Source organism: Schistocerca piceifrons, chromosome 3, assembly GCF_021461385.2.
Source record: "Schistocerca piceifrons isolate TAMUIC-IGC-003096 chromosome 3, iqSchPice1.1, whole genome shotgun sequence".
Classification (NCBI taxonomy): Eukaryota; Metazoa; Arthropoda; class Insecta; order Orthoptera; family Acrididae; genus Schistocerca; species Schistocerca piceifrons.
The window spans coordinates 862,691,438-862,703,757 of record NC_060140.1 but is presented as its reverse complement, the minus strand read 5'-3'; the positions used below and the strand labels follow the sequence as shown (position 1 = coordinate 862,703,757).

Sequence of the window (12,320 nt, the reverse complement as noted above, 5' to 3'; positions counted from 1 at the left end):
CGGTGTGCGTAAATTTCGACATCTTGACGGTAAAATTAGTAATGTGACTGTGTCGCACGCCGGCTTCGGCGTTAGGCAAATTCGTATCTTTAACCTGCCCTTTGAAATACGTAATGATACCATTTCACGTTATTTGCGGCCGTACGGTACCGTTTTGTCAGTGATTAAGGAAAAGTGGTCCTCCGCCTATTTGTTTCAAGTCGAAAACGGTGTGAGGAGTGTGAAAATGGTTGTCAGACAGCACATTCCGTCATTTATTTTGGTCAACGGCCACCGTGCGTTTGTGACTTATAGTGGACAGCCTCAAACTTGTTCATTTTGTAGTGGCGTTGGTCATTACCGGCAAGATTGTCCTAAACGTAAACGGCCTGCTCAATTACCGATTGACGATGGTTTGCGCGGGGCCAGCTTTGCCTCTGTCGCTGCTACGGTCTTAGGTACAGCCCCCCCCGCACCCGCGCGCCGCGTGGCCGATGCTACCCTAGCTGACGCCGCGGTTGCCATGGATGTGTCCACTCCCGATTGTGACCTTGCTTCTGTGTCTGCTGTTTCCGCGCCTGCTACGGCTACCGTGCAGGCTGACGAAAATTTGTCTTTACCACTTGTTTCACTTGCGTCTGTGTCCGACCGCACGCCCGCGTCGGCGACTGCTGTCGTGTCGGAACCTGGTTCCCAGCCTGTTACGGTACCGGAATTTTCTGATACGTTGACTGCCTCGGTTGACGTGGCTGCCAGTGCTACTGTTAGCTCTGCTGCCGTGGAGTCGCAGGAATTTTTTGCGGCTCCGAAACCGCGGCGTGATGAATTTCCGTCTCGCAGTTCTAGCAGGCAACGTGCTCGTAGTGTCGGTCGGTCGCCTTCCTCTGACAGGGGGTTTACCCGACCCGACCGCAGTCCGTCTCCAGTTGACCGTTCGCCCGCCGGTTCCCGGCAGTCGCGAGTTGGTCGGCAAGACTCACAACAGCGTGCCGCGCGTCGGGACCTAGACCGTGAGCGGCGGCCGTCTCCGGCTTCCGGCTCCGGGCGTCCGACACAGCAATCGCGACCCCAACAGCGTGCCGCTTCTCGCCATCCGCCGCCTGACGACCTCACCGTGGCCGATCAGAAGCGTGATGTCGCTGTTCGACATTTACGAACCGTTTTAAGTCAGCCGCCTACTGGTGACGATTCGGCAATGCCGGCCGATACGGCTTTGGCTGTAGCGCCGCCGCAATTGCCGACAAAACGGAAGGCTGAAGACACCCACCAGCGTCGTGTCTGTCCTTCTGCCCCCGAGCGAGTGCCGGCTTCTTCTCCCGACGTGGAGATGCCCGTTGCTGCTCCTTTGTCGGTAGCTTCCGGTGGCACAGATTCTGGGACCGCGCCCGCCCCCACTCCCGTGTACCCCACTGAGTGGGCGGCGGATGTGGAAGGCGGTGAGACTTAGTGGATTCTTTGTTGTCCCCTAATCCAGTTGACGGGAACTACTCCCGTCTTTTAGAGAACCTTTTACCCTTCCTTGGTGGCCGGAATTCCGTCCATGTTGCTGTCTGTTTTTACCATAAGGAGCCTTTTGTGCATGTGTATTTTACTTGTGTCTGGGGCCTGAGCATTGTTCGTGGCATATCTTATTTCTCAATGTTATTCTCTGTTGTTCCCTCCTCCAGTTGCCGGGAATTCCTCCCGTCGTTTTGGAGGTCATTTTACTCCTTTTGGTGGCTGAAATTCCGTCCAATGTCTGCTGTCTGTTTTTAACTGAGGAGTTTTTTTTGTGCTTGTATATTTTAATTGTGTATGGAGCCTGAGCGTTGTTCGTGGAATGTTTTAACTCTCAATGTTAACAAGTTGAGTAATCCGCACAAGTTGTCGGCTTTGCACACTTTTTTACATGACTCCCGCTGTCATGTGGCATTTTTACAGGAAGTTACGCGTCAGGCTCTGTTGTTTTTACTTGACTCTTCTGATTTTACTGTCGTTGATAATATCATGTCCGACGAACAGACTGGTACTGCTATCTTAATTCGTCCTGAATTTGATGTTAGCAATATTGAAATATTGCCAAATGGCCGCGCTATAGCATGTACCGTCAATGGTTTCGCCTTTGTTAATGTATACGCTCATGCCGGTGACAAGCCAGCGCGGAATAAATTTTATGGTCAGGATCTCTGTCCACTTCTCCATCGTAATCATACTGACTTAGTGATCGGTGGTGATTTTAATGCTGTGATTGATGGTCATGATCAGGAGCCGCGTCCTAACTGGTGCCAGGAATTGCGTACGTTGGTTGACAGCTTTCGGCTCCGCGACACGTGGCGTGTGCTGCATCCGGACGAGACGCATTTCACCCACTTTTACGCCACCGGTCACAGTCGATTAGACAGGATCTATGTGTCTTCGCCGCTCGCCGCTCACGTCCGGAAGGCGGACGTGTTGCCGGTTATTTTTTCTGACCATTGCGGTTACATGTGTCAACTTCTCCTGCCGCGTGCGCGCCCTACTCGGCGCAGCAATATTTGGAAATTTAACTGTAGCCTTTTGGACGATGCCAGTCTCACGTCTCAATTTACTGCGTTGTGGCGCAAGCTCTTGCGTGGTAAAGGCGATGACGGCAGTACTATCGGGTGGTGGGTGGCGGTCGCCAAGCCGGCTATTCGGCGTTTTTTAATCGATTTTAGCCGCGATGCGGCGCATTGGCGTCGGTCGACGGCACGTTTTTACCAGGACTGTTTAAAGGATATCGCTCAGCGCGTCGCAACGTCACCTGAGTTGCTTCCGGTTTTTAATCAGTTCAAAGCCAAGCTCCTCGATGATCTTCGTCGGAAGGGTGTTGGGGCTATCGCGCGGAGCCAACCGGTGGGTGACGTGGAAGGGGAACCGCTCTCTCTCTACCACCTGAGCAGGGAGCGCCGGCGGCGCGAGCGGTTGGCAATCCGTAAATGGATCCAGCGAGATGGCACGTCCACTTCCGATGGTGCGGCCATTGAGCGGGAAGTTCACGAGCATTTTGCGACGCTTTTCCGAGAGGTGGACGTCAACGCCGGGGCGCTGCGCGATTTTTTGCAGAGGGTCCCACGTGTGTTAACACGACAAGATAGAGCCATTTTAAATGAACCTTTTACCCTTGATGACCTAACTACAGCTGTGAAACGGAGTCCTAGGGGCCGGTCCCCTGGACTGGACGGAATTCCTGCCGAATTTTACTTGAAATTTTTCAGTCTTTTCAGTGATGTTTTAATTGCCATTATGAATGAGATCCATAACGGCGTTGCTATTCCTGCGGAATTTTCAGAAGGGCGCATTGCTCTCGTTCCGAAATCGGCCGCAACACCAAATCTCGACAATGTCCGTCCTATAACCTTGCTGAACGCCGACTATAAAATTATAGCGCGGTGTATCACGCACAGGTTGACGAACGTTATGCCAAAGGTGGTGAGTGAACATCAGACTTGCGCTGTCAGGGACCGTAACATATTCGATGCTGTTCTGGCGTACCGGGATTGTATCGGATATGTTAAAAGTCACAGGCTCCGGACGGCTGCGATAATGCTGGTCGACTTCAAAAACGCTTTCGATCGGATTAGTCACACCTATCTGCGGCGGGTCTTGGTCGGTTTCGGATTTGGTTCTAAACTGACGACGATGGTGCACAATATTTTAAGGAATGCCACGTCACGGGTTGTAATAAACGGAACTCCCAGTCGTGTTATACCTATTAGCCGATCAGTTCGCCAGGGCTGCCCCTTGTCTATGTCACTCTTCGCTTTGGCGTTGGATCCGCTCCTCCGCTGTATCGCCCAGGAATGCCGGGGCATACGCATAGGTGACGATCAGCTGATCTGTAGAGCGTATGCCGACGACCTCGGCGTGTTCCTCGATCAGCCAGAGGACATTGACAGGTTACATGGTGTTCTGCAGCGATTTGAGAGGGCAACGGGGGCTATCGTTAATCCTCGGAAAACTGTTTTACTCCCCCTTACACCTCGCCTGCGTACTGTTCGCGGCGACTGGTTTTGTGTCAAGCAACGGCAGACTGTCCTTGGTGTCATTCTGACCGACAATACGCAGCGTATGGAAGCTCTTAATTGGCGGTCCACGCTGTATAAGGTCAGGGCCGTTGCGAAACTGTATGCCTCTAGGAACTTGGCGCTCCGTCAACGAGTGGCCCTTATCAACACGCAGATTTTGGCCAAAGCGTGGTATCTAGCACAAGTCCTACCTGTGCCGAAACAACTGGAACGGGCCATTCAACAGGCGGTCTATTGGTTGCTGTGGAAGGGTGACATCTTTAAAGTCTCCCTGGCCACCTGCACCTTGAGTCTGACGGAGGGGGGGCTGGGTTTCGTTGATTTTCGCAACAAATGTGCGGCACTCTTCGTGAAGCGGACTACCGTGGTGCTTGACAAGGGGCCGTGCAGTCCGACGGCTGCTTTATTCCATGCCTATCGCCCACCATCGGTGGTTGCTCCGGTCTCGGTCAGTCATATTCCGTACACGTTGAACTTTGTCCGCCGGTATTATGTGTATAACAGTTACCTGGTGCTCGGTGATGTCCGTGCGTGCAATGTCGGTGACGTTGTGCGCGCTCTTCAGGGATCGCCAAGTAGGAATAAATGGGAGTATCGGCTACCTCAGCACGACTGGAGGATGGTGTGGCGGAACCTTGCCGCCGCCGTTATTCCGCCCCATGTTCACGGAACATGGTATAAAGTGGTCAACCGCACATTTCCGACTAATGCTAAGCTGCACTCAATCGATCTGATTTCTTCGGGAGTCTGTGATGCGTGTCCTGAGGAGGACACCATCGAACACCGATTCGACTGTCGGAAATTCCGTGATGTCTGGGATATTGCGTGTGACATGGTGCGTCTAATCAACAGAGTGGACAGGCGGCAGGTGACAGCTTTGGACGCCATCGTGCCTCAGTGTGCGGCTTATCCGGCCACCAAACGGAATGCAACTCTTTGGATTTTGGGACACACGGTTTTTTGTATTTTCACCCTGAAATTGACTACTGCCGTCGACTTTCTGTCTTACCTGTGGGCGGAACATCGTCTGACCCTTGGTCGACCGGCTTATTCCTCGACTTTCGCCAATTTTTTGCATGTTGCCCTGGCCCATGCATTCACTAAATTGTCACTTACCTGATACGACTACATACCCGATCTTGACATTTTTACCTTTTCTGTCTGATACTACTGCCAATATTCCTCTTGGCGTGTTATGACGAACCCTTGCTTACCAACGGACTTCCTCTCTTGGATAATGATTTTATGGCATGGTAAAGTTGTGTTTCTAATCGGCCGTACATTAACGAAAACGTACACATGACCTACAGTTATGTGAACGGTGTTTTGTCCGTCAAAAGTTCTTTTCTGTTTGCTTTACTTTCTGTTCCTCCTTTATTTCTTTCTTGTTATTTGTTCTTTTCTCGCGGCGGCTGAGGGGGCCGTGTCGCGGTGATCATTTATCACGGTCGGTGTGTGTCTGAATGTGGGACTTTTTCCTATTGCTGTGCGTCGACGGTTGTTTTCTTCTCCATGTACCATCCGTCGACCGTTAGTGGGGACATATTTTCTTCGGACTTTAATTTACTTTCATTTCTCTTCCGGTGGATTCAGTTTTGTGGCGGATGCCACCTGCCTGTTGCTTTGGCAGGTTGTCGTTGCTGTGGATCACTGTCCCGGCAAGCTGCACCGGCGTCCAGAGGCCAATTTTGTTTCTCCTATTTGTACTGAAGTCTGGGCGGCGGCTTCCCTTGCATTTCTTTTTTTGTATTGGAGGATGCACGTTCTTTTCTGTTCCTTGTCCTGGAAGCACACAGCACATACCCACGCCGGCACACCTCGCCGATGAAGGCACATTGGGGGGCCTTCCCCCGCGTCCCTTGCAGAAGTCAACGGCACCTTTTTAGCTGGAGAAGCTCGCCGAGGGATGGCGTTTTTGTGGAGAGCGAAAAGGCCGGGCTATAAGGGGAGATGGGAGGCCCATTAAAAAAAAAAAAAAAAAAAAGGTGCTGTTGGCTCTATCTCATTTTTTAATTTTTGCGTCGCTACACCTGCCTGCCCTCTTTTTCATACTAACTTTCAGGTGTGACAAAGATGCTTCCACAAGCATTTTAAAGTACTGTACTAAACGTAAGACACGAAATTGCAGTAATGAACTCAGTTTGAGCAAGAATGCGCGGAGGAAGAGTGCTAGGAAGTCGTTGGAATTAACGAAACACTACGAATCGACAGATGTGTCCTTGAAACGCGTCAGAGCCAACTGTTTTGTAGCGGCGCTAAATTCGAAAAACTAACTAAATACATAAATTAAAAAAAAAAAAAAAAAACAGCCGTTCTCGTCCGATCACCGAAGATAAGCAACAACGTTAGTATTCGGATCGGCGACCGCCTGGGAACTCTGGCTGTCTTCATTTTTGGCTTTTTTGTCGCTACCCCTGCCAGCCCTCTTTTCATGCTACCTTTCTTGTGTGACGAAGATGCGTCCATACTGATTTTAAACTATCGTAAGATGCGATATTAAGGAACTCCGTTTGAAGAAGAGTGTGCCAAGGAAGATTAGCAAAGTGTGTCTGCAAATAACGAAACAGTATGAAACGACAGAAATGTTGTGAAACACGTCCGGGCATATTGTTTTGTAGCAGTGCACATCTGCAAATTTGTAAACAAAAATTTATCTTTCGCCTCTAGAGGAGATGGATGCTTTGTTGAACCTCCTGTGTCCTCTGTCCGTGTTTTCGCACCTTTCCAGCGCAGCGCTGCTCTACTCTAGTAGCTCCGAACGGCCGCACACGGCGTCTCGGACACGCCGGTTCGGCCCGCGCCCATCTCGCAGATGTTTGTCGTGCTTGTGCGGTCATATGGAGCGCGACCCGAGCGGCAGCGAGCGGCAGTCGAAGCAAAGTCGGGACAAGTCGGGACGGAAGGGGAGGGGACAGGCGAAAATGCACCGCGCAAATTACGCAAATATCTGGAAGCGCGGCGCGTGTCAGCCGGGTGAGAAAGCTTCCGCCGGTCCAGCAGGACACTGCCACACCCCGCGCAGTCCCCCCGACGCCCGGCCCCGCGCCGGATAACAAGAACAAGGTGCGTCTCCCGCGAGTGTCGGAGGCCGCACGCACCAAACGAATGACAGGCGGTGCAACGAGCAGCCGCGCTGTGCGTGTCACCCACGTGGCGGTGGAAGGACGTGCTTTGCGTCAAATGTGCCACGGAAAACGGCGATTGCGTGTGTTGGGAGAAGGGGCGAAGGCTTCCTCTGCCGTGCGGCCACATTATAAGGACGCCAACGGCCATACCATGTTGAATACACCGGTTCTCGTCCGATCACCGAAGTTAAGCAACATCGGGCCCGGTTAGTACTTGGATGGGTGACCGCCTGGGAACACCGGGGCCCTCCCACAACACCCACACCCCAGTCGCTGAGGACGTCGCCCACCAATCCCTCCAAAGCCCCGACGGCAAGAGTGGTGCATTGCGAAAGTGTTGTGAAAATGCGCGCAGAGTGAAAGTGGGTACGTGTAGCAGTGCCAAAGTGAGAGTGACGTGTGCCAATCATAGCCATACAGTGTCCAGTGCCCAATAGCCAAATAAAGCAGGCAAAAGGAAATGATCAGTTTTTAATTTAGTGCAAAGGATACAAGACGTGTTCCAAGGTAACAGCGAAATGTCAAACAGTGTATTTCATGTAATTAATGTGTTCTCTCGCCATCTCCATTCAAGGTACGTTTTTTTCCCCTCTCTCTCTCTCTCTCTCTCTCTCTCTCTCTCTATCTCTCTCTCTCTCTTCTATAATCATTTTTTTGTTGTTGTTTTGTATGTTTTTTTTTTGTTGTTGTCTGTGTTTATTCCTTTGATGTATCCGTGTGTATAGATATAGTTATATACATTTATAAAGTTCGGCGCATCATGTGCCAAAACGTTGCATACCCCTTTGCGATTTACAAAAATTCTAACTTTAGACATTCTCTGCCCCAAATTTTCCGTGGAACTGTTGCGTCCACTCTCACACAGTACACTAAATAACTTCCCCATTCATCATTTATGCACATAGATGTTCTGGCCCATATTCTCCTTTAGCCTTTGGCAAACACATAGCGAACATGCCAAAATAGGTGTATTCAAATACCATACGGGGGAAAAAAAAAAAAACTTAAAATTAATTTAAATTCAATTTATAAAAAAAATCAAAGTAATGCAGTTTCTTTTTTATGTATAAAAAACCATAAACATTGAAGGGAAAAACTTATATAAAGGACACTCAGTGAATAAAAGTGTTGTAACTCAGCCAAGAGACTACTAAAAGAACAATCAGAACTGAAAACGAGAAAATATACAATTTCATGTAAAGATATGTAATTGTTAAAAATTGTAAATAAAAGTTTATATACGTTACAAAAAAAAAAAAAAGGTGCTGTTGGCTCTATCTCATTTTTTAATTTTTGCGTCGCTACACCTGCCTGCCCTCTTTTTCATACTAACTTTCAGGTGTGACAAAGATGCTTCCACAAGCATTTTAAAGTACTGTACTAAACGTAAGACACGAAATTGCAGTAATGAACTCAGTTTGAGCAAGAATGCGCGGAGGAAGAGTGCTAGGAAGTCGTTGGAATTAACGAAACACTACGAATCGACAGATGTGTCCTTGAAACGCGTCAGAGCCAACTGTTTTGTAGCGGCGCTAAATTCGAAAAACTAACTAAATACATAAATTAAAAAAAAAAAAAAAAAAAAACAGCCGTTCTCGTCCGATCACCGAAGATAAGCAACAACGTTAGTATTCGGATCGGCGACCGCCTGGGAACTCTGGCTGTCTTCATTTTTGGCTTTTTTGTCGCTACCCCTGCCAGCCCTCTTTTCATGCTACCTTTCTTGTGTGACGAAGATGCGTCCATACTGATTTTAAACTATCGTAAGATGCGATATTAAGGAACTCCGTTTGAAGAAGAGTGTGCCAAGGAAGATTAGCAAAGTGTGTCTGCAAATAACGAAACAGTATGAAACGACAGAAATGTTGTGAAACACGTCCGGGCATATTGTTTTGTAGCAGTGCACATCTGCAAATTTGTAAACAAAAATTTATCTTTCGCCTCTAGAGGAGATGGATGCTTTGTTGAACCTCCTGTGTCCTCTGTCCGTGTTTTCGCACCTTTCCAGCGCAGCGCTGCTCTACTCTAGTAGCTCCGAACGGCCGCACACGGCGTCTCGGACACGCCGGTTCGGCCCGCGCCCATCTCGCAGATGTTTGTCGTGCTTGTGCGGTCATATGGAGCGCGACCCGAGCGGCAGCGAGCGGCAGTCGAAGCAAAGTCGGGACAAGTCGGGACGGAAGGGGAGGGGACAGGCGAAAATGCACCGCGCAAATTACGCAAATATCTGGAAGCGCGGCGCGTGTCAGCCGGGTGAGAAAGCTTCCGCCGGTCCAGCAGGACACTGCCACACCCCGCGCAGTCCCCCCGACGCCCGGCCCCGCGCCGGATAACAAGAACAAGGTGCGTCTCCCGCGAGTGTCGGAGGCCGCACGCACCAAACGAATGACAGGCGGTGCAACGAGCAGCCGCGCTGTGCGTGTCACCCACGTGGCGGTGGAAGGACGTGCTTTGCGTCAAATGTGCCACGGAAAACGGCGATTGCGTGTGTTGGGAGAAGGGGCGAAGGCTTCCTCTGCCGTGCGGCCACATTATAAGGACGCCAACGGCCATACCATGTTGAATACACCGGTTCTCGTCCGATCACCGAAGTTAAGCAACATCGGGCCCGGTTAGTACTTGGATGGGTGACCGCCTGGGAACACCGGGTGCTGTTGGCTCTATCTCATTTTTTAATTTTTGCGTCGCTACACCTGCCTGCCCTCTTTTTCATACTAACTTTCAGGTGTGACAAAGATGCTTCCACAAGCATTTTAAAGTACTGTACTAAACGTAAGACACGAAATTGCAGTAATGAACTCAGTTTGAGCAAGAATGCGCGGAGGAAGAGTGCTAGGAAGTCGTTGGAATTAACGAAACACTACGAATCGACAGATGTGTCCTTGAAACGCGTCAGAGCCAACTGTTTTGTAGCGGCGCTAAATTCGAAAAACTAACTAAATACATAAATTAAAAAAAAAAAAAAAAAAACAGCCGTTCTCGTCCGATCACCGAAGATAAGCAACAACGTTAGTATTCGGATCGGCGACCGCCTGGGAACTCTGGCTGTCTTCATTTTTGGCTTTTTTGTCGCTACCCCTGCCAGCCCTCTTTTCATGCTACCTTTCTTGTGTGACGAAGATGCGTCCATACTGATTTTAAACTATCGTAAGATGCGATATTAAGGAACTCCGTTTGAAGAAGAGTGTGCCAAGGAAGATTAGCAAAGTGTGTCTGCAAATAACGAAACAGTATGAAACGACAGAAATGTTGTGAAACACGTCCGGGCATATTGTTTTGTAGCAGTGCACATCTGCAAATTTGTAAACAAAAATTTATCTTTCGCCTCTAGAGGAGATGGATGCTTTGTTGAACCTCCTGTGTCCTCTGTCCGTGTTTTCGCACCTTTCCAGCGCAGCGCTGCTCTACTCTAGTAGCTCCGAACGGCCGCACACGGCGTCTCGGACACGCCGGTTCGGCCCGCGCCCATCTCGCAGATGTTTGTCGTGCTTGTGCGGTCATATGGAGCGCGACCCGAGCGGCAGCGAGCGGCAGTCGAAGCAAAGTCGGGACAAGTCGGGACGGAAGGGGAGGGGACAGGCGAAAATGCACCGCGCAAATTACGCAAATATCTGGAAGCGCGGCGCGTGTCAGCCGGGTGAGAAAGCTTCCGCCGGTCCAGCAGGACACTGCCACACCCCGCGCAGTCCCCCCGACGCCCGGCCCCGCGCCGGATAACAAGAACAAGGTGCGTCTCCCGCGAGTGTCGGAGGCCGCACGCACCAAACGAATGACAGGCGGTGCAACGAGCAGCCGCGCTGTGCGTGTCACCCACGTGGCGGTGGAAGGACGTGCTTTGCGTCAAATGTGCCACGGAAAACGGCGATTGCGTGTGTTGGGAGAAGGGGCGAAGGCTTCCTCTGCCGTGCGGCCACATTATAAGGACGCCAACGGCCATACCATGTTGAATACACCGGTTCTCGTCCGATCACCGAAGTTAAGCAACATCGGGCCCGGTTAGTACTTGGATGGGTGACCGCCTGGGAACACCGGGTGCTGTTGGCTCTATCTCATTTTTTAATTTTTGCGTCGCTACACCTGCCTGCCCTCTTTTTCATACTAACTTTCAGGTGTGACAAAGATGCTTCCACAAGCATTTTAAAGTACTGTACTAAACGTAAGACACGAAATTGCAGTAATGAACTCAGTTTGAGCAAGAATGCGCGGAGGAAGAGTGCTAGGAAGTCGTTGGAATTAACGAAACACTACGAATCGACAGATGTGTCCTTGAAACGCGTCAGAGCCAACTGTTTTGTAGCGGCGCTAAATTCGAAAAACTAACTAAATACATAAATTAAAAAAAAAAAAAAAAAAAAAACAGCCGTTCTCGTCCGATCACCGAAGATAAGCAACAACGTTAGTATTCGGATCGGCGACCGCCTGGGAACTCTGGCTGTCTTCATTTTTGGCTTTTTTGTCGCTACCCCTGCCAGCCCTCTTTTCATGCTACCTTTCTTGTGTGACGAAGATGCGTCCATACTGATTTTAAACTATCGTAAGATGCGATATTAAGGAACTCCGTTTGAAGAAGAGTGTGCCAAGGAAGATTAGCAAAGTGTGTCTGCAAATAACGAAACAGTATGAAACGACAGAAATGTTGTGAAACACGTCCGGGCATATTGTTTTGTAGCAGTGCACATCTGCAAATTTGTAAACAAAAATTTATCTTTCGCCTCTAGAGGAGATGGATGCTTTGTTGAACCTCCTGTGTCCTCTGTCCGTGTTTTCGCACCTTTCCAGCGCAGCGCTGCTCTACTCTAGTAGCTCCGAACGGCCGCACACGGCGTCTCGGACACGCCGGTTCGGCCCGCGCCCATCTCGCAGATGTTTGTCGTGCTTGTGCGGTCATATGGAGCGCGACCCGAGCGGCAGCGAGCGGCAGTCGAAGCAAAGTCGGGACAAGTCGGGACGGAAGGGGAGGGGACAGGCGAAAATGCACCGCGCAAATTACGCAAATATCTGGAAGCGCGGCGCGTGTCAGCCGGGTGAGAAAGCTTCCGCCGGTCCAGCAGGACACTGCCACACCCCGCGCAGTCCCCCCGACGCCCGGCCCCGCGCCGGATAACAAGAACAAGGTGCGTCTCCCGCGAGTGTCGGAGGCCGCACGCACCAAACGAATGACAGGCGGTGCAACGAGCAGCCGCGCTGTGCG

The 12,320-nt window shown here is 50.5% G+C and overlaps 1 protein-coding gene, 2 non-coding genes and 1 pseudogene across 3 annotated transcripts; all 4 read left to right on the top strand.

Moving 5' to 3' along the window:
* The first annotated feature begins 502 nt into the window (after positions 1–502).
* On the top strand, positions 503–1,426 carry LOC124789131 (flocculation protein FLO11-like). The gene has a single exon (XM_047256422.1). The coding sequence runs from the start codon at positions 503–505 to the stop codon at positions 1,424–1,426; it is 924 nt and encodes a 307-aa protein (XP_047112378.1).
* A 5,839-nt stretch (positions 1,427–7,265) lies between these two features.
* LOC124790524 lies at positions 7,266–7,380 on the top strand (annotated as a pseudogene).
* A 2,290-nt stretch (positions 7,381–9,670) lies between these two features.
* On the top strand, positions 9,671–9,789 carry LOC124790796. Its single transcript, XR_007016342.1, has one exon. It is a non-coding gene; the product is annotated as a 5S ribosomal RNA (ribosomal RNA).
* A 1,265-nt stretch (positions 9,790–11,054) lies between these two features.
* On the top strand, positions 11,055–11,173 carry LOC124790783. The gene has a single exon (XR_007016338.1). It is a non-coding gene; the product is annotated as a 5S ribosomal RNA (ribosomal RNA).
* Positions 11,174–12,320: the final 1,147 nt, after the last annotated feature.

Excerpts from the sequence above, each read along its gene's own strand:
- LOC124789131 (XM_047256422.1), top strand. The coding sequence starts at position 503 with ATGGATGTGTCCACTCCCGATTGTGACCTTGCTTCTGTGTCTGCTGTT.